Source organism: Juglans microcarpa x Juglans regia, chromosome 2S (assembly GCF_004785595.1).
Source record: "Juglans microcarpa x Juglans regia isolate MS1-56 chromosome 2S, Jm3101_v1.0, whole genome shotgun sequence".
NCBI lineage: Eukaryota > Viridiplantae > Streptophyta > Magnoliopsida > Fagales > Juglandaceae > Juglans > Juglans microcarpa x Juglans regia.
In genome coordinates, this window is record NC_054597.1 from 2,990,512 (window position 1) to 3,008,459 (window position 17,948).

Sequence of the window (17,948 nt, forward strand, 5' to 3'; positions counted from 1 at the left end):
CCCGTATGAAGACATTCTAAATATAATTGTAACGATGACATGACTTTTTCTTAGGTCGTATTTGAGTATGAGTTGATTTTAGATAATCTGAATTGATATATAAATAATAGTAAATTGAGATGTTTGAATATATTTTGTTTTATATATTTTTATCAAATTTAATATCATAGAGAATTATTATAAAGTTATAGTTTCAGATTAAAATATTCAAAGGTATAATCTCAAAAAAGGAAAAAAAATAACGAAGGGATGCATAATGAGATCGATTAAAATACGATAAATTAAATCTTATTTTTCGTTAGAATAATATTAGATATAATTTTACTGCATAAGTTTAACGTATTTTATTTAAAGAAAATAAAATTTCATATTAAAAAATTATCTTTTATATATTATTTTTATATTTATTATTTTTTTAAAGAAATATATACGAGACTGCACGTATTTATGTTCTCTTATGGAGTGGCCATTGGCCCTGTGGTTTGGGCTTTGCTCCCTCGGCCCAGATTGCAGAGAAGCCTGTATTATGCCTGGGCGGGCCAGGCGGCATCCGCCATATAACAACACTTCTGTCTCTTTCAAATGCGCAGACCTTGGGCATACGTCGCTGAAAGAAACTCGCAGAGGCACTCCCGCAGCTATTGCCTATTGGAGTATGATGAAAAGCTGGGGCGAGGCCAGTGGTATTGGAAATATGTAAGGACTCGAGAGCAACCGAGCAGCTAGACTTAGAAAGCTTTTTTTCTCCATCTCTTAATGGGATACGTACAGGAAGCACGCGAGAATCACGTCAAGAAGAAGGTGGAAGAAGGTAATAATGTCTTCTCTTCACTTAAAACCCTAACCCTCCCTCCCCTGCTTGCTTTCTCTAACTCTGATTTCTCATTTTTATGGATGCTTAGTGTAATTATTCCTTGCCACATTTATAAATTTGAAAGCTTTGATTGCAAAAGTTGATTTCGCCTGGTTCTTCTATTGTCTGATGCTTAGCTGTTCCAATAAACAATCAAGTGAACTGAGGCGGAATTGAGTGTTCTTTTTCTGCTTTTAGGAAATAAAAACTTGCCGTGAATGTTATATTTTATACATATTTATGTAATTTATATTCTTTATTAGATTATTATGTTTGCTAGAGATTTCAGATTGGGACTTTTTATGTTTATAATGCAGGCGTGAATGAGCTAACACGTGTGTTATTTCTAATATATCAGCTTTAAGAAGCAAAATGAAGCAGAAGGCTCTAAAGGAGTGTGACCAGTACACTTCAAAGTATGCTCAATGCGCTGTGGGAAGAACATTATCTGTTGTTTGGCAATGTCGGAAACAAGCTAAAGAGTTGAATGATTGCCTCCATCAATAGTGAGTGTGATTATGGATATCAGAAATAAGCTATTTGTATCAATATTTCATCTCATTGTTTTACAGTTTTTGGTATACATGCTATTATCCTCTTGCTTGTAATTCCCGTCTGCCATTAGAGGACCCTGCCAGCCTTTAAATATATAGACTAAATCTTTGAAGGATTTTACTTTTGCTTTTGAAGTCTTATGTAAGCATGATTTCTTGTAATAGGGTTATATTTTTCACCCTCGTACAGAAGAAGCATACATTAGTGATTAATAGGGCCCAAGTATTTTGTTTGTTTGGCTGGTTGGCTAATGATATTCACAAGCTCGTAGAGAACCACTAGAAGAGGGTTGTACGTAGTCCTTATAGATTGAATTTGATATAACAACTCCAGATGTGACCGTGGACACTGGCACGCCTATTGAGTTTCATAACCTAAAATTTAAGTTGCCTTTGAGCCTGTTATGTGGCCATCCTGCGATCTATGGTTTACAGTTGTGACATGGATGGATATTTTTTTTATTTGTAGACATGGATAAATATTTGTCATTAGCTGATTTTAACTCGATAATAACGTTTGGCTTTAGAGTTTCTTGTATTAAAATTTTAAAGTGTTTCTAGATACTAGCTTCTAGCTGATCACGAGTACATAGTGACCTTGGCATTTTAATCATTATAGAAGTGGTCTAATGGTGTGACACAGTAGTATCAGAATGCTTAACTTCATTTTTCAGGCCAGAAAAGCTACTTTGGTTGTTGGTGCAGAACAATATTGAACTTTCCAACTCTATGACTCCATAAAGGCTCTCTGGGGAAAAATGAATATAGTCGAAGTTTTCTTTTATGCTTGGGAAACCTTATCATTGGTGTTTCAGTTCTGACGTGATCTAAAATAGGTTGGTTGTGTGGTTAGGTGAAATTATTGAGAGGGAAACTAAAGAATCCCCCGCCCCTCCCCGTGCTGGGAGAAAAAGGTTCACTCTTTTATTTTTTAAGATGCCATTAGTGAACCTTTTTTTGGAACATCAGACAAGTCACTACCACATGACATTTAAATATGTTGTACTCAACTATGCTGCATATGTCATATGCCATGTGCATATATAAAGATGGTTCCTCTGCCCAATCAAAGCTCTAGTTGCAAAATCAATCTTAGTCTTAAGTAGTCTTTATTTTTCCCAATTTGGCCTATTTCTCACAAGCATCAGTATAAGTAAGGATTCATTGAGTAAAATCCAGTTTTTACAGGAAGATTAATACGAGCTGGTGTTGTCCCGTCAATTTAGCTCACTTGCAACTGGCTATTGTATGCATTTGTATGTATGACTCAAAACCTAATTCAGAACTTCAGATTCTGATATATGTCACGTCTTTATTCTAAATTTAGTTCTACTTGTAGATTGGTTATTGCTTCCATGTGGTTTTTTACTTGTCCTAGTTGAGCTTTCAAGAAAGCATTTTTAAATAGACATGAAAACTGCTGTATGTTCATGCAAAACCTATCCCTAATTGTTTGGATAGTTCCTGTATATAGGGGAAATGGAATTAAAATAAAGGGTAAATTGAAAGAAAAATGGGGAGTACTTTGTTTACCTTTGTGACTATATTCAAATTACCTTACGGGTTTTGGCTTTTGCAGCACCAATGATGCTGTTTTGGAAGAAATGAAGAGAGAATATATGCTTCAACAGGACGGCAAGGGATCTGCAGGAGAGGTCTAAGCTCATTCTTTTGAATAGCATCCATTTTATGCTATAGTCAAAGTGCTGTACAATTTGTTGTTTAATGTAAGGTGTAAAGGCAGGGATTAGTCCGAGGTATTAGAACATTATGGATCAATATGGAGTTTTTCTGATTGGGATTTCGGTCCGATCTATTCAAGATTCTGGCAACGACACGTCTATTTGGTTCTGAGCTACAGCAAGACAACATTGCTTCTTCTAAGACTTTGAACGATTGAGAAATGGAGTCAATACCTTCATCTTCCGTCATTCACGCTCGAAGTGTGGATTTTATTTTTCGTTTTCTACAGTCAAATGAGGCATAGAATATCAAACTATAGAAAGGAGGAGATATGGACTTCACCAAAAATCTCAATACAGTGATGATAATAGTTGTGCAATAAAATAAAATTAAACGAGAAATGGATTAAAAAGGATCCAGAAGGTTGCCTGACATATTGAGAGTTTATGAAGCAATCCAAGGGCTTGACCGTCGTGAATTGTCTACTGCAGACAAAATCCTTAGCAGAAAAGTATGCATAGACGATGAGTGTAGTAAGACAGTCGATGAAGGAGATGAAAATAGGCTCTCAAAGGGATAGTCAAAAGTTGGACACCACGAGATGGGACAATGTGCGAGAATTAAGTTGCCACTGGTAGGCCCGTGTCGGCTCTTGGGTGGATCGGAGTTCTGGGAGATCGGCATAGAGGCGTGTGTACGCGTAGGAGGCCAATAGGTGGCTGTAGTTCTAGCTCCCAAAGAATAGTCTCCCTCGCATTGGTGGTTTTTCTTCAGGACCAAGGCAATCAGATGCACCCAATTAATTTTACGTGGGTAAAAGGGTTACAAACATGTCTAGAACCAACCAGAACCCTTTATGATTTCTCTGCAAACATAAGAGTGTACAACCGATTAACGTCGTATGGGGTTACCTTTCAGAATTCCTAACGATAAGCCACACGTTCCTAGTTGCCATTTATATACCCTGCAGTATTGATTAGAGTAGAATCGGACGACAAGTTCATGCTCGGAAAACTTAAACCGGGAAAGTGGGTCTTGCCTTGAACCAAAGACAGGTCGCTTTTCAAGGCAGACGACCTCGTCTTATACCCGAATGCACCAGAAACACTGCAAAGCCACAAACCCCAAGTCCTGAACTCTGCTTGTCACCGTCCTGGTAGATCCAGTGAGAGTGAACAGGAAACAATCCGTCAAAGAGAGATTTTCTGGGTACAGACATAATTAACACCTACAACATCACTTCCAGTAGCGTTGCACCTTGATTGGTGACGGGCAATCTCCCTTAACTGGCAGTTTCCCGACCATACGAAACCAGATAATACTCGTTAATTTCGAAGGACTGCACAAGCATCCACATACACAGATATTCGCACCATCAAATTTCCAAATGAAAGTCGAAATCAATAATGTCGGTTTGCTTTACTCGTGCGAGGGACCCATTATAACTACGAAACATGAGAAACAATGATTACAGCACAAAGTACACATTCAAGACAAAATCCCACGTCAAATGTAAATTGCAAATTGAGATTCGCTAACAAAAGATCCCTCCCCCCCCCCCCCCCCCCCCCCCAAAAAAAAAAAAACCTCCATTCACATCAAGTTAGTTCATACAAATTCAGTTAAGAAAACCCTGCAGATGAAAATAATGTGCATGCTCGAGCATATCGCGAGCTAAGTTGGCTTCCGCATATTACGACCAGCACGAATTACTTCATCCACCAATAGCAACTGAGATGCAATTACAGGCCTGCAAGCAGAATAGCGATATCACAGTTGCTCATTTACGAAAAACCAGAAGACAAAGGCAAATATTGAAAATTCACAACTTGAAAAATAAAAAAACTAAATTTTCCATATGCTTCCTTTGATATATGTAATGTTCACACTGGAGAACGCTATCATTCTTAAATATCCATGTAATATACCTCGTGAGATCAAACGATGAACAAGATACCGATTAACGTCCATGGAGGCAGTCATCATTTTCAGAAAAACAAGACGTGGAGAGAGAGATAGCAAGATTCAGATTATCAAATTAAAGGATTGTAAGAACATTTCCCCAATCAAATTTACTGCCAAAAGCAAACTATATAATAATTAAGAAGGGGCATAGAAAGAGAATAACAACAGCTATTGAAATTCTAATAATAATTCCCACATACCCTGAATTTATGATCTGGCGCTTCACAGAGTAATTATCAAAAATACCCTCCATTTGGGGGTCAATAGGTTCTCCCGTGTGCTGGTTTAATCCCACAACATTTCCCCGGTCATGCTCTCCCTGAATATCCAGATGGCGTGACAAAGCTCAAACATGCTTATTCTTCACTGTTTTACCTTCTAATAAAAAATAAAAGAACATGGATAATAAGTTTCAAAGAAAGTATACCGTAAGAGCAATGATCACATCTTGAGTGTCAAGCCCGGAGTTCTCAGCCAATGTCTTGGGCACCACAAGAAGAGCATCAGCAAAAGCTTCAACACCAAGTTGAGCACGCTGACCCAAGTTTGTATAACCAGATGCGTTTAGAAAGACAAATAATGCTTCTAAATAATTTTGAGCATGGAAAATTTTGGTAGACAATTTGTTACCCCTTGAACAGTCTTCTTTACTTCGTTTACTAGGTATTGTCTGGCTGCAACTTCAAAAGCTCCAGCACCCTAAATAAAAGACAAAAAAATACCTAATCATAAAAAATATAAATCAGCAGAATAAGAAAATCTGCTATTTCTGACAAGCACAGATGCAAGGATGGGTAAAGGTTACAAAATTGTAGACAATAAGGGATGTTCAGTGCAATCAATAGCGTGCAGCACGTCTAACCAAGCAAGACCCAACCTTTTTTTTTTTTAATAAGTGAGTAAGACCCAGCCTTGTTATAACTCGTATAACCATACTTCTTGCAAACAAAGTGATAAGTAAAGATTCACAAGGCAAATAATCCCTTTAAACATCTGAAAGAGCCTCTGCAACATGTATGTAAATCAAACCTTAGTCGTGCAAACATAATCCCATAACTTCACGGTATTTTTCACCATGAAAACACGCCAAATAAGTCCCATTTTTTTAGGCATTCTGATAAACCTCGCTGCCCAAAGTCCTGTAGCAAATGCTATTAAAAACATCTTCGGGCCAAATTATGTTTGACACAAAGTTGAATTAGTTAACACTAAACTGCATTCAAGCATACCCATGGCTCGTCCCGGTCGTGAAAAACTAATCTTTGTAGATCCGTAAGGTTTCAGTTATCATCTGAATTTTTGTATCAATTTCTTTTTCGCTCTTAACCTATACAGTGCCATACTGGGGCACATACTTGTGACCATTTTCAACATTAACCTCAAGAAATATCAGGCCATTTCAAAATGTACAAAGAGGCATGTACATCATTTTTTTTTATTCGCTACACATGCTAGAGTTAATTCTAACAAGGAAATTATAATAAACATTGTTGAGGAAGTTAACAATTATTTATTAAATCAGTGTGACAGAAATTTAAAAATCTTCATGCAAGTTCTAAGAAGCTTCTACAGCGTAAACTCACTAAGACAAGAGCTTCATCTTCAATAGTATTTTTGACTGCCCTCAAGCCATCGCGAACAGCATCCTTTATTTGGGCTATTGTATGGTCGTTAGGCCCTGAATGTCAAAGGCAGTGATGAGGATTAAATCATGACTATTTACCAAAGGCTAAGAAATAATGCAAATCATACAAGCAGCACCAACAGATGTCACTGCAATAGCCTCTTGGCCAAGTAGCTACAAAACTAGTTTTACCTTTTATCAAGATTGTACAAGAATGAGGGTTCTTCACATTTTCGACAAAGGTATACTTTTCTTCCCCAAGGATATGCTCGTAGACCAGTCCAGCCCAGCCAAGGCAATCAGGAGTTAGATCATCAACAGAATTTACGGCCCCTCCTCCACAGGCCAAAACCAATCGTTCCATATTTCTCCTCTTTGCTCTCCGAAGTGCAATTATCTAGAAAATCAGTGGATTTAACAGATGGCAAAAAAAAAAAAAAAAAACACTTTTTATTAACATAGTGGGGATTGAATATTACAAAAAAGGCAGCCATAATTTATGCTAGCATAAAATCCATTTAGGCACTAACAGAGACCAATCAAAACACACTAAACAATAATACAAACATGTTATTAATGAATCAATAAATAGGAAACTAGACAACATCAATGGTCCATGACTTACCCCTGCCTTTGCAAGAAGGTCAAGTGATGGGGGATCAATTCCCTTTTGATTAATGACAACAAAGTCATTATCATTACCAGAACAAACCTGCATACAACCATAACAATTATAAGTATATCATACACCATAGATGCTACATGCCTACACTTATATGCTGCATATGGTGGAAACAAAGACACAGTCTGAAGCAACTACCTTGTTTTTCAGGTCAATAATGTTTTGAACTCTTTCATCAACCTGGCGCCTTTCGGCTGAAACCATTGCCTCTCTCTGCTCTGCACTTGAGTAGAAAAAGCCTGCATTTATTTCACTGAGAGGAAACTATTATTTCAATGATGTCCACAAACAATATTGATAATGGCAGACAATATTAATGTACAAAAAAAGGTCTATAACTTTACTCGAATCACTAATTACTAAGTGATCAACAAGGAAATAAAAAGAATGCAAGCACATTTATAAATGTGTCAGGAAAAAATATGGCATACTACACAGCTCTTTCTACTTCTTGATTAAGTTATCTTATTTTTATCTTCTCCTTTTTTTGATAGGTAATCAAGAATTTTTATTCATATGAAGAGAAGGCATAGCCCAAGTGCACAGGAAGTATATATGAGAAGTATACAAAGGAAGTTTATATCTTCTTGATAAACAATACAGCTACATACATATTAATGTGTATAAATAATCAAAGACAAATATCAATATTCAAAATATAAGAAATAGAATCCTCCATGACTTTCCACATGTTTTCTTCTTTAATTGATTTATGCTTCTCCATATTCACCTTTTCTCATACTCCAAAGAGACATTGCATGTCAAAATGTAACAATTCTCAGCTCGTCGCTTCATATCGGGATGCCTGGAGCCATGATCAAGGACAAGACCCTCAACCTACAAATTAACATAAGTTGAAACTGTACGGTAGTGAAAGGTAAACCATAAATATAAGCAAATCTATTGTTAAACTTACACCATATAAAGGAACCATTCAGAAATTAATGTGGTAAAAGTGCAATGGAATTGTATCGTGCATGGCAAGTATCTTTCTAAAAATACGATCAGATAAGACGGCACCATTGAATGAAACATGCAATAACTAGCAAATAGTTCAACCGCCAAAAATAATAGATGCACTGTAACATACTTCCCCGAGCTTTAATTTTTATTTACAAAATTGGAACAACATTACCCAGAAAAAGTAAATACACAGGTAAATATGTTTTTGCACAAATTAGACAGCAGATGTATGAACAACCATCACCCCAACCCCTAACCACCCCCCCCAACCCACCCACCCCAACCCAAAAAAAATACAAAAATATAGAGTTTCAGAATAGCAGATAACCTCCAATTAATGCTGAAAACAATCACATAATGATGACTGTATTTACCAAACACTTATACATGACTGTAAAAGATGAGCATACCAAGCGTGTGTCAACATCAAATTTATGACGCATGTGCATTATCTCCACCATAAACAGATCGATGCCTTCCTCAGGCTTGCGAATGCATAGCACCTGTCACATAAAAATAGGTTACTAAACAGCCATATGCAAAGGTCTACCACAAACTTCTAACTGAATAATCCAGCTAACATAATAAAATATGGGAGCTGAAATAGTCTAATTTTTCTTTATGAGCTTAAATAGTCCAATTAGCAGTCTCAGGAAGCCATAAATCAACTTCAACAGCATAAAACTCACCGCATTAACAACAATGTCAGTTAATTGATCTGCAAGTGTTTCGTACAACTGTAGACGGAACAAAGTGTCAGAATCAAATCCCGATAGGTTAATACAACTCAATAACTTGTATGGCACAAGACCCATGGCCTTACCCCCCACCATATTTTGGGAAGAGAAAGAGTGGAGGAGGTAGACACTATTTAATCAGAATACCATTTGAAAAGACAATGGAAAATTATGTTGATAAAATTATTTCATCTAATTTTTTACTGAAAAAATTACCAAATCCCATTCCACCCCATCCTTTTTTTTTTTTATAATTGTAAGTATATTAATAAAAGAATAGGCAAAAGCCATGTTCAGTACAAAGAATGTCCTAGCTAAGTAGGAACATTGGAAATAAGGAAAGCATGGAAATCTTGGCCATTAAAGTTAACGGAGTTGGCCCAACTACAAAGAGTTCTAAACAAGAAAGCCTTTAGTTCCTCTATTGATCTTTCTTTGTCTTCAAAAGTCCGTTCGTTACGCTCCTGCCATAAACACCACATGACACAAATAGGCAACATCTTCCATATAGCCTTGATCTGTTTGTTACCTCTTAAATCCAAAGTTTTAAATTTCGTACCGTACCGGCCGGTACGGCCGAAATTTTTCGTTTCGGCCGTCCGGCCGGTACAGGTACTATACCTGTTCCGTACCGGCCGGTACCGGTCGTACCGGTCTCAATTTCGGCCTGTACCGGCCTATATTTCGGCCGGTACCGGCCGATATTTCGGCCTGTGTTTTTTTTTTTTTTTTTTTTTCGTTTTTTCAAACTACAAGCTTATTTTTTAACCCTCAATTCAGACTAGAATATTTATAATTTATATATATATGTATTTGTATATAATTTATTTATATATAGACTATTATTTTAGAATATAATTTTTATATATATTTATATATATAATTTATTTATAGATCGACTATCCCGAAACGCTATCCCGAAACGGTACCGGTACCGAAATATTTCGTTCCAGTGCCTTGACCGGTACGGTGTCCGGTACGGTATTCAAAACATTGCTTAAATCTGTCCAACTAGCCAACATCTCCACTACAGACTCGGGCATAACCCACCCCAAGCCTAATCTTCTGAATACTTCATTCCAAATCCCTCGAGCTATATCACAATGTAGTAGAAGATGATCCACCGATTCACCCTCGTTCTTGCACATGCAACACCAATCAGCGATGATCACCCCTCGTCTTCTCAAATTATCTGTTGTGAGTATCTTACCCAAAGAAGCGGTCCACACAAAAAACGCTGCTTTGAGGGGCGCCTTGTGTCTCCAAATCCTTTTCCAAGGGAATTGGGTTGGATGTTCTTGTGATAAAGATTTATAAAACGAGCGAACCGAGAATACACATTTTTCCATGTGTATCCACCACAACCTATCAGCTTGATGGTTGCTGCGTTTGAGCGAATATAAGAGGCTGAAAAGGGCTGCAAAATTATCAACTTCCCAATCATGTGCCGCCCGGCTAAAGTTAATGTTCCATTGAATTTGTTCCCCCACTATTACCATAACTTCTGCCACAGAGACATCATTATCACTTGCCACCCTAAAAAGAATAGGAAATAGATCCTTTAAAACCCCATTGCCACTCCAATTATCATACCAAAATTTGATCCTAGTCCCATTTCCAAGACAAAATCTTATGTGCCTGGAAAAGACCCCCCATCCTCTTCTTATATGCTTCCACAAACCCACACCATATGCCCCACTCACTTCATTAGTACACCATCCCCCCCATAATTCTCCATATTTACTCTCGATCACCAGTTTCCATAAAGCCTCAGGTTCTTTATGGTATCTCCACAACCATTTCCCAAGTAATGCCCGATTAAAGATTCTCAAATTTCTAATGCCCAAACCACCAGAAGAGATAGGTCTACAAACATTTTCCCACCTGACTAGGTGAAATTTAAACTCTTCCCCCAATCCTCCCCATAGGAAATCTCGATGTAGTTTCTCAATGCGAACTGCCACACTTGCTGGGATAGGGAACAAGGACAGAAAATATGTCGGTAAATTAGATAACGTACTCTTTATCAAGGTAATTCTACCACCTTTTGACAAATACATTCTCTTCCATCCTGCTAATCGACTCTCTACTTTCTCAATCACTATATCCCATATAGGAGTCGCTCGTGAGACGGACCCCAATGGAAGACCAAGGTATGTCATAGGGAGTGAAGCAGTCTTACACCCCAGAGTATTAGCCAACTGTCTTAGCCGTTGCACACCTCCAATAGGCACCATCTCTGATTTATCCAAGTTCACTTTCAACCCTGAAACTGCTTCAAAACAAAGGAGAAGGGCCTTTAAAACACGAATCTGATTGTTGTCTGCCTCGCAAAAGATAAGAGTATCGTCTGCAAACAATAAATGTGAAATATTAATTGATCCTCCCCTCGGGGATCCTATTGAATACCCATTCAGACACCCATTTGCAACCAGGGCTGAGATCATTCTGCTCAAAGCCTCCATTACAATGACAAATAGTAATGGTGACAACGGATCTCCTTATCTAAGGCCCCGTGTACTATTAAAAAAACCCGTTGGACTTCCATTTATCAGAACTGAAAATTTTGCTGTAGATGTACACCAACGGATCCATGATCTCCATCTTTCCCCAAATCCACACCTCCTTAGAAGGTCTAGTAAGAATTCCCAATTTACATGGTCATACGCTTTTTCCATGTCTAGTTTGCATAAGACCCCAGTACTACCAGCTTTCAGTCTGCTGTCCAAACATTCATTTGCGATAAGGACAGCATCTAGGATCTGTCTATCCTTCACAAAGGCATTTTGAGGCTTTGAGATTATCTTTCCCACTACCTCACTAAGGCGTTTTGCAAGAACCTTAGAAAGGATCTTGTAAACCCCATTTATTAGGCTAATGGGTCGGAACTCCCTAATTTCTTCAGCCCCAACTCTCTTTGGAATCAAAACAAGAAATGTGGCATTTAGGCTTTTCTCGAAATGTCCAGCTTCATGAAACTCCTGGAACACCAACATGAGATCATCTTTTAGTATTTCCCAGCAAGTTTGAAAAAAACCTATAGAAAACCCGTCAGGACCCGGAGCCTTGTCTTTGGCCATCTTCCTCACCACTTCAAAAACCTCACCCTCCTCAAACGGTCTCTCCAAGTGAATACCATCCCTAGGCCCAATAGAGTCGAAAGCTAATCCATCAAGCTTCGGTCGCCACCCCTCCTGCTCAGTAAGTAGTTGTTCAAAGAACCCAAGTACATGATCATTAATTCTCTGCTCATCCTTACAATCTGCCCCATCTATTTTCAGCATCTCAATATTTCTTCTGTGAGAATTGGCCACCCTATGAAAAAACTTAGTACATCTATCTCCTTCCTTCAACCATAGTGCTCTCGACTTTTGCCGCCACGATATCTCTTCTAGTAGAATGATCCTCTCAAGATCTGCAACCAACTCTAATTTTTTAATCATTTCGTCCTGTGATAAAGACCTGGACTCTTGTATCCTTTCCATTTCAGCGATCTCCCTTGTCTTGGTTTTCTTTTGTTCCCCAATGTCTCCAAAAGACTGCCTATTCCACAATTTTAAATCTTGTTTTAAAGCTTTCAATTTCCCCGCCAGTATAAAACTTGGAGTGCCCTGAAAATGATAAGATGACCACCACTGGTTGACCCTATCAACAAAACCTTCTGTTTCCAGCCACATGTTTTCAAACTTAAAATACCTACGTCTTCTTTGAATCCCACCAGAATCCAACATAATTGACCAATGATCCAAACATAATCTAGACAATCTTTTTTGCCAAACCTCAGGGAAATGACTTTCCCACTCAGGGGAAATTAAGAATCTATCTAGTCGAGACCAAGTTTGATTATTAGCCCACGTACATAAACCTCCCGCCATAGGTAGATCCACAAGATTCAACTCAAAAATACATTCCGAAAAATCAGTCATAGCTGGGCGTAGTCTTCTATTACCGAAGCTCTCACTAGGGAATCTTGTTACATTAAAATCTCCACCAATACACCATGGAAGATCCCACCAACTGTATACTCCAGCTAATTCATCCCACAAAAGTCTACGATCAATGTCTGAATTTGGACCATAAACCCCTGCAAATGCCCACAAAAATCCATCCGAGACACTCTTAAACGAGCATGCCACCGAAAATGCCCCAATAAACTCCTCCTTTTTCTCCACTACCCTTTGATCCCACATCACCAAAACACCTCCTGAGGCCCCATTAGCTGCCAAGTATACCCACTCCACATGTGTGCAGCTCCATAAACTTCTTACAATTCTTGTGGTGATAGCTTTCAACTTCGTCTCCTGTAAACAAACAATGTCCGCCTTCCATTCTCTCAACAAGTTTCTCACTTGAAGCCTCTTACTCAGCACATTTAGACTGCGGACATTCCATGATACTATTTTTGGTTTCATTTGGGAAGGGCCAGTCCCTTTCCCTTAGTCCTTTCCCTACTAGAGCTACCTTCAGAGTTCATTGACCATGTCAACCTCCTAAGCTCACGCTATTTTTTGGATCCTATTTTCTTTTGTTGTTGATGGCCTGCTTCGATGGCCGTGAGTAGTGCCATGAACTGCTCCTCGTAACCTTCACATTTCAAGCCCACAATTTCCTGTATATCTTTTACTGTGTTAAAAACCCAATCTGAAGCATTCGACTGATCTGGGAAGAGACACTTCAACGGGAGAGGATTTTGAATTTGAAATTCCTGTAGTTCCTCCAGACCTACTTCATCAATAGAGTTATTTGACACCTGAATAAGCCTCTGGGAATTCTCCTCATCCGAAAGGAATAAATCTTCACTGGCCGAATCTCCTTTTTCACTATCCCTCGTTAATACGTCTTCGTTGTATGGCTCAGAGGTGCTCGTCGGACCTTCACTACCTCCCCCACACCCCATCGGCACGTTCTGTGCACTCGGAGGAAGAGGAAGTGCGCTCGGTGGTGGTGGAAGATCCACTTCTAGGACTGTCTCTGTCTGCTTCATCGCCGACGTGTGCATCCCACCCTCCTGATTAATCAACACCTTCGTCGGCGACTTCTGAGTTCGCCTCGACGAGGATTCCGGCAAGTCTCCGCCTGTTTATGGCGCGGCGACATCGATGACAACTGCCTTCCTCCCTTCGCAGAAACTGCCCTAGGCCTCCAAATGTTTCGGGTCTTGAAGTTGGGCCTCCATCTTCCATGCGGGTCTCGGGCCTGTCTTGGCCCATACGGGCCCACGTGAGAAAGCCCACCCTTTGTCTGCCCCTCCCCCTTTCCATCCCTTAAACGCCTCGTTTCATCTAGACCCATTCCATCCCCGACAATACTCAACACCTTTTCCACTTCCCTTTGCAAATTCCTCAACTGCCACTGCACGTCCCTCACCATGCAGTGTACCTCCCGCACGTCTCTCTCGTATTCTCCTTCCCGAAAGTAACCCTGAGGACCTCGAGGCTCTTCTCCTCCGCCAGCCCCATTTCTTGGCTCAACGAAGGTCACTGTCAGCGTTAAAGCTTCTTTATAAGATTTAACATGAGTCACCTTCCCCCACTGCCTCCTCTGAATATCATCACCATACCCAGCTTTCTTTCTACCCAGCAGAGTGGCCTTCCTTAGCACCTCCCTCAATCTTCTCCATCCCCTTCCTCCCTCTTCTTCAGGAATAAAAATGAGACTACGGCGACCCCCTTCAGCATACACCGCAATCTCCAAGAATCTGCCACGTTTATTGGAGCATCTCTGCGCGATGAAACTCTGGTAACCCTCCCTTGTTGACGAATAATAATCCTTTTTAACACCCATCTCACTCTCCTCCAACACTCTTTCAAGCCACTGCGCAGTGCTCAAGCCCATCAACAACTCCTGCTTAAACCTCCTACCTCTCTCAATGATACGTACGAGACCTCCTTCTCTCATGATGGAGAAAATTTTTGCTTCAATGACAAGCTCCCAAGAACTTCCCATACTATTCTCCAGACGATAGACCTTTCTCTAGATGATACCAGTCTAAATTCCAGACTGGACTACATGCTAATCACCACAAGGAACTACCAACACAGAGCAAGACACAAGAAAATCAAGAAAAGAAAAAAGTGTACGGAGAGAAAATTTTTCAACGTTTCTACCTCTTACTTTACTAGTTCCACCCCATCCTTTTAAAAGCAGAATTTAAAGAAAAGTGAAATTACATGGTACCTTAGTTCTGAGTGTTGTCCTTGCTACCATTTTCAGAACTTCTTTGTCGGGCTCATCGCCCATAATCACAGGAGTCTTGAATTTTTCAAGAAATTGAAGGGTTGCTCTTTTAGCAATCTCCAAACCATCAACCAATACATGGGGATGCATTCCTGGAACAAGCAGTCTCAAAAATATGTTCATCTCTCAAGGTTATTCATTTATTTTCTGTCAGGAAAACTTGGCAACACAAACTTATTTTCCACCCTGGCTGCTAAAATACTGATTACATTTGCAGAATGTGATACACTTAACAGATGCTTTTAGCACAAGACAAGTTCAAAGTAAATATGGGGACCTCAAGTAGATATTTCATCTTTTAACAAAATAGCAATTCTGGTAAGCCTTTTAAATATACCATATAAGTTTATATTATTGATTCCTATTCATGGTATTTGTTGAATTTGGAGATTATACACAGAGAAAGTACATTCTGGACAGCCTTCAGTGATTAAGTATGTTGATAGTTCTTTTTCATAAGCATTCATTTTGTTGACAATGAAGTGAAAGGCCGTAATTCCCATGTAAGAAATGGAAAGGAAAAAATGGTAGCAGTTCCGACATGGTAAACCACAGATAGCCCCTTAGCAAAGGGTTTGCACATTGCTCTATTCCTCCGATAATCCTTAACAATCAGAGCAATAAATAGAACATAAAAGAAAGCGTGAAGGAGCAGAATAGAGGAGAAAATAAGGGTGGATGAGAACCACAAATTATCTTTCACATTTTAGACGACTCAATGCGACAGTGAGTTTACTCTGATTGGCATCACTGACCTTCATCAATGTAACGTTCTGATTGTTTCATAAGCTCGCCAATAAAGAGCACTGTAGAAGTTGTGCCATCTCCACTGATGTCATCTTGGGCAATAGCCGTTCTTGCAATCATAATTGCTGTAGGGTTTTGTATTTGCTGCAACCATTGATAAAACATAAGCAACGAAATACTATCTAGAAAGATACACACAGTAGCATGTTTATTACAACCAGTAATTGTGCACAAATTTTAAAAATGTGTTGAGCAGCTACATGCCCACGAGGAAGTTGTAATTAGCGATCACTGAGATTCAGGAAATATTTCTGTTTCTATAAAGTCCAATGTCCTCAATAAGAATTAAATAAACTAACCGTTAATCCTACTTAAATTGTGGCCAACACCAACTAATCAGAGTCTGCCACGTGTACTCTATTGTGTCCTTATATGCAAACTAAAATCATACCTTTTATCCTCTCCCTATTTGACACATCCTTCACCGCTTCCATCCCGTGTATATAATTGTTTATACCTTTTTATAAGTTAAAAAACATATTAGTATATATGATTGTTTGCTACGCTCGGAACTCAAAAGGAAAAAAAGTACAGAAGCCAAGCGAATCTTGGAAGTCGAGAAAACATAACCCCATCATTTTGAATCCACTTCACATTTAGAATTTAAAATAGTTACAAATCCACTATATAAGCCAACACTTGAAACACACATAAGGCTCCAGATGCACTCCCAATCAACGTTACAGGGAAATCAAATTTGTCAGTGCAATTGCATGACACTGCAAACCCGTCGTGATTATGATACAGGTGTGATTCGAACATTTTTCAAAATAAAACATAATATACTAATAAAAACATTTTCCTGAACAACCAACCAAGCCCTCCTGGTTTAACATAAGGAATAAAGTTTGGAATTTACATAGAATGTATTTCCGATGCATATAAACGAATGAATAGAACTCTAAAATCTATATGCAAAAAAACAAAAACAAAGGAACTCTAAAAATCCAAAAACGCGGCAGCGAAGTGTAGTACAACATGCTGAACTGATCGTACCATAACTTGAAGAATCATAAGGATCTAGGGTTTACGAGAGAGAGAGCAGAAAAGAAATAGAGAACTGACCATTTCTTTCAAGAGAGTGTTGCCGTCTTTAGTGAGCTTGATATCACCGGCCCCACCAACAAGCCTGGAAATAAAAAAACCGCGAGAAAATCAGAGAGAAGATTAGGAAAAACATGTAGAGAGAGAGAGAGAGAGAGAGAGTAATATTAGAGAACAAAATACAAACATCTTGATGGTGCCCTTGGGGCCGAGGTTGGTCTTGAGGACGTCATGCAAGCCTTTAGCGGCATTGATGTTCATGTGCAGTGCCGCCGACTTGTTCAGCACCTCCGCGTTTGGATTCAGCACTCTCAGCGACATCTTCAGCGGCTTCAGTGAGATAGAGAGATGGGGAGGGAATCACGGATGCTACACTTTGTGTATGCAAAGAGAGGGAAATGTGTACAGGGACCGAGGAGGAGAAGAAAGTGAGGAGGGGTTTTGCGTTTCCTTCGTAATTGGACCTCATTGTTCATACACGTATCGGATTGGATCATTTCAGACCCTTATTCTGGGTCAACCCAATCCATGCATTAATTGAGCCTTGGGGGCCAGGAGAGCTTTTCTCTGGGCGTGGGCTTCCCAAGCCTCATTCTGTTGGGAGTTTTGGGCCCGAACTTAGAAAGTAATAGGAGACCTAGCCTTTCGAAAACCGTAACAGCCCGATATTTATATCCAGGAGCCCTTCTGCATTATATGGGACAACAAATCCTCCATCAAACTATCAAAAGTGAAGGTTGGTATAGTAACTATAGTTGTAACACGATGGAAAATAAAATGGAAAAGGTGGTCGTGAATA

General features: G+C 39.2%; 2 protein-coding genes across 3 annotated transcripts; one reads left to right on the plus strand and one right to left on the minus strand.

Moving 5' to 3' along the window:
- Positions 1-580: 580 nt before the first annotated feature.
- On the plus strand, positions 581-4,643 carry LOC121252351 (uncharacterized protein DDB_G0275933-like). The gene is made up of 3 exons (XM_041151959.1): positions 581-811; positions 1,212-1,359; positions 2,987-4,643. The coding sequence occupies exons 1-3, from the start codon at positions 757-759 to the stop codon at positions 3,066-3,068; spliced, it is 285 nt and encodes a 94-aa protein (XP_041007893.1). The 5' UTR covers positions 581-756; the 3' UTR covers positions 3,069-4,643.
- Positions 4,471-17,598, minus strand: LOC121252197 (T-complex protein 1 subunit zeta 1). 2 transcript variants are annotated; one of them, XM_041151723.1, is made up of 16 exons: positions 17,337-17,409; positions 17,171-17,234; positions 16,497-16,562; positions 16,054-16,189; positions 15,239-15,390; positions 9,014-9,061; positions 8,735-8,827; positions 8,092-8,198; positions 7,500-7,614; positions 7,305-7,391; positions 6,872-7,076; positions 6,639-6,733; positions 5,686-5,754; positions 5,483-5,590; positions 5,256-5,374; positions 4,471-4,840 (listed from the first exon to the last, which is right to left on the minus strand). In XM_041151723.1, the coding sequence occupies exons 4-16, from the start codon at positions 16,163-16,165 to the stop codon at positions 4,765-4,767; spliced, it is 1,386 nt and encodes a 461-aa protein (XP_041007657.1). In that variant the 5' UTR covers positions 16,166-16,189; positions 16,497-16,562; positions 17,171-17,234; positions 17,337-17,409; the 3' UTR covers positions 4,471-4,764. The 2 variants fall into 2 exon arrangements, with proteins under 2 accessions (XP_041007657.1, XP_041007656.1); XM_041151722.1 differs by lacking the exon at positions 16,497-16,562 and having other exon boundaries at positions 17,337-17,598.
- Between the last annotated feature and the right edge of the window lie 350 nt (positions 17,599-17,948).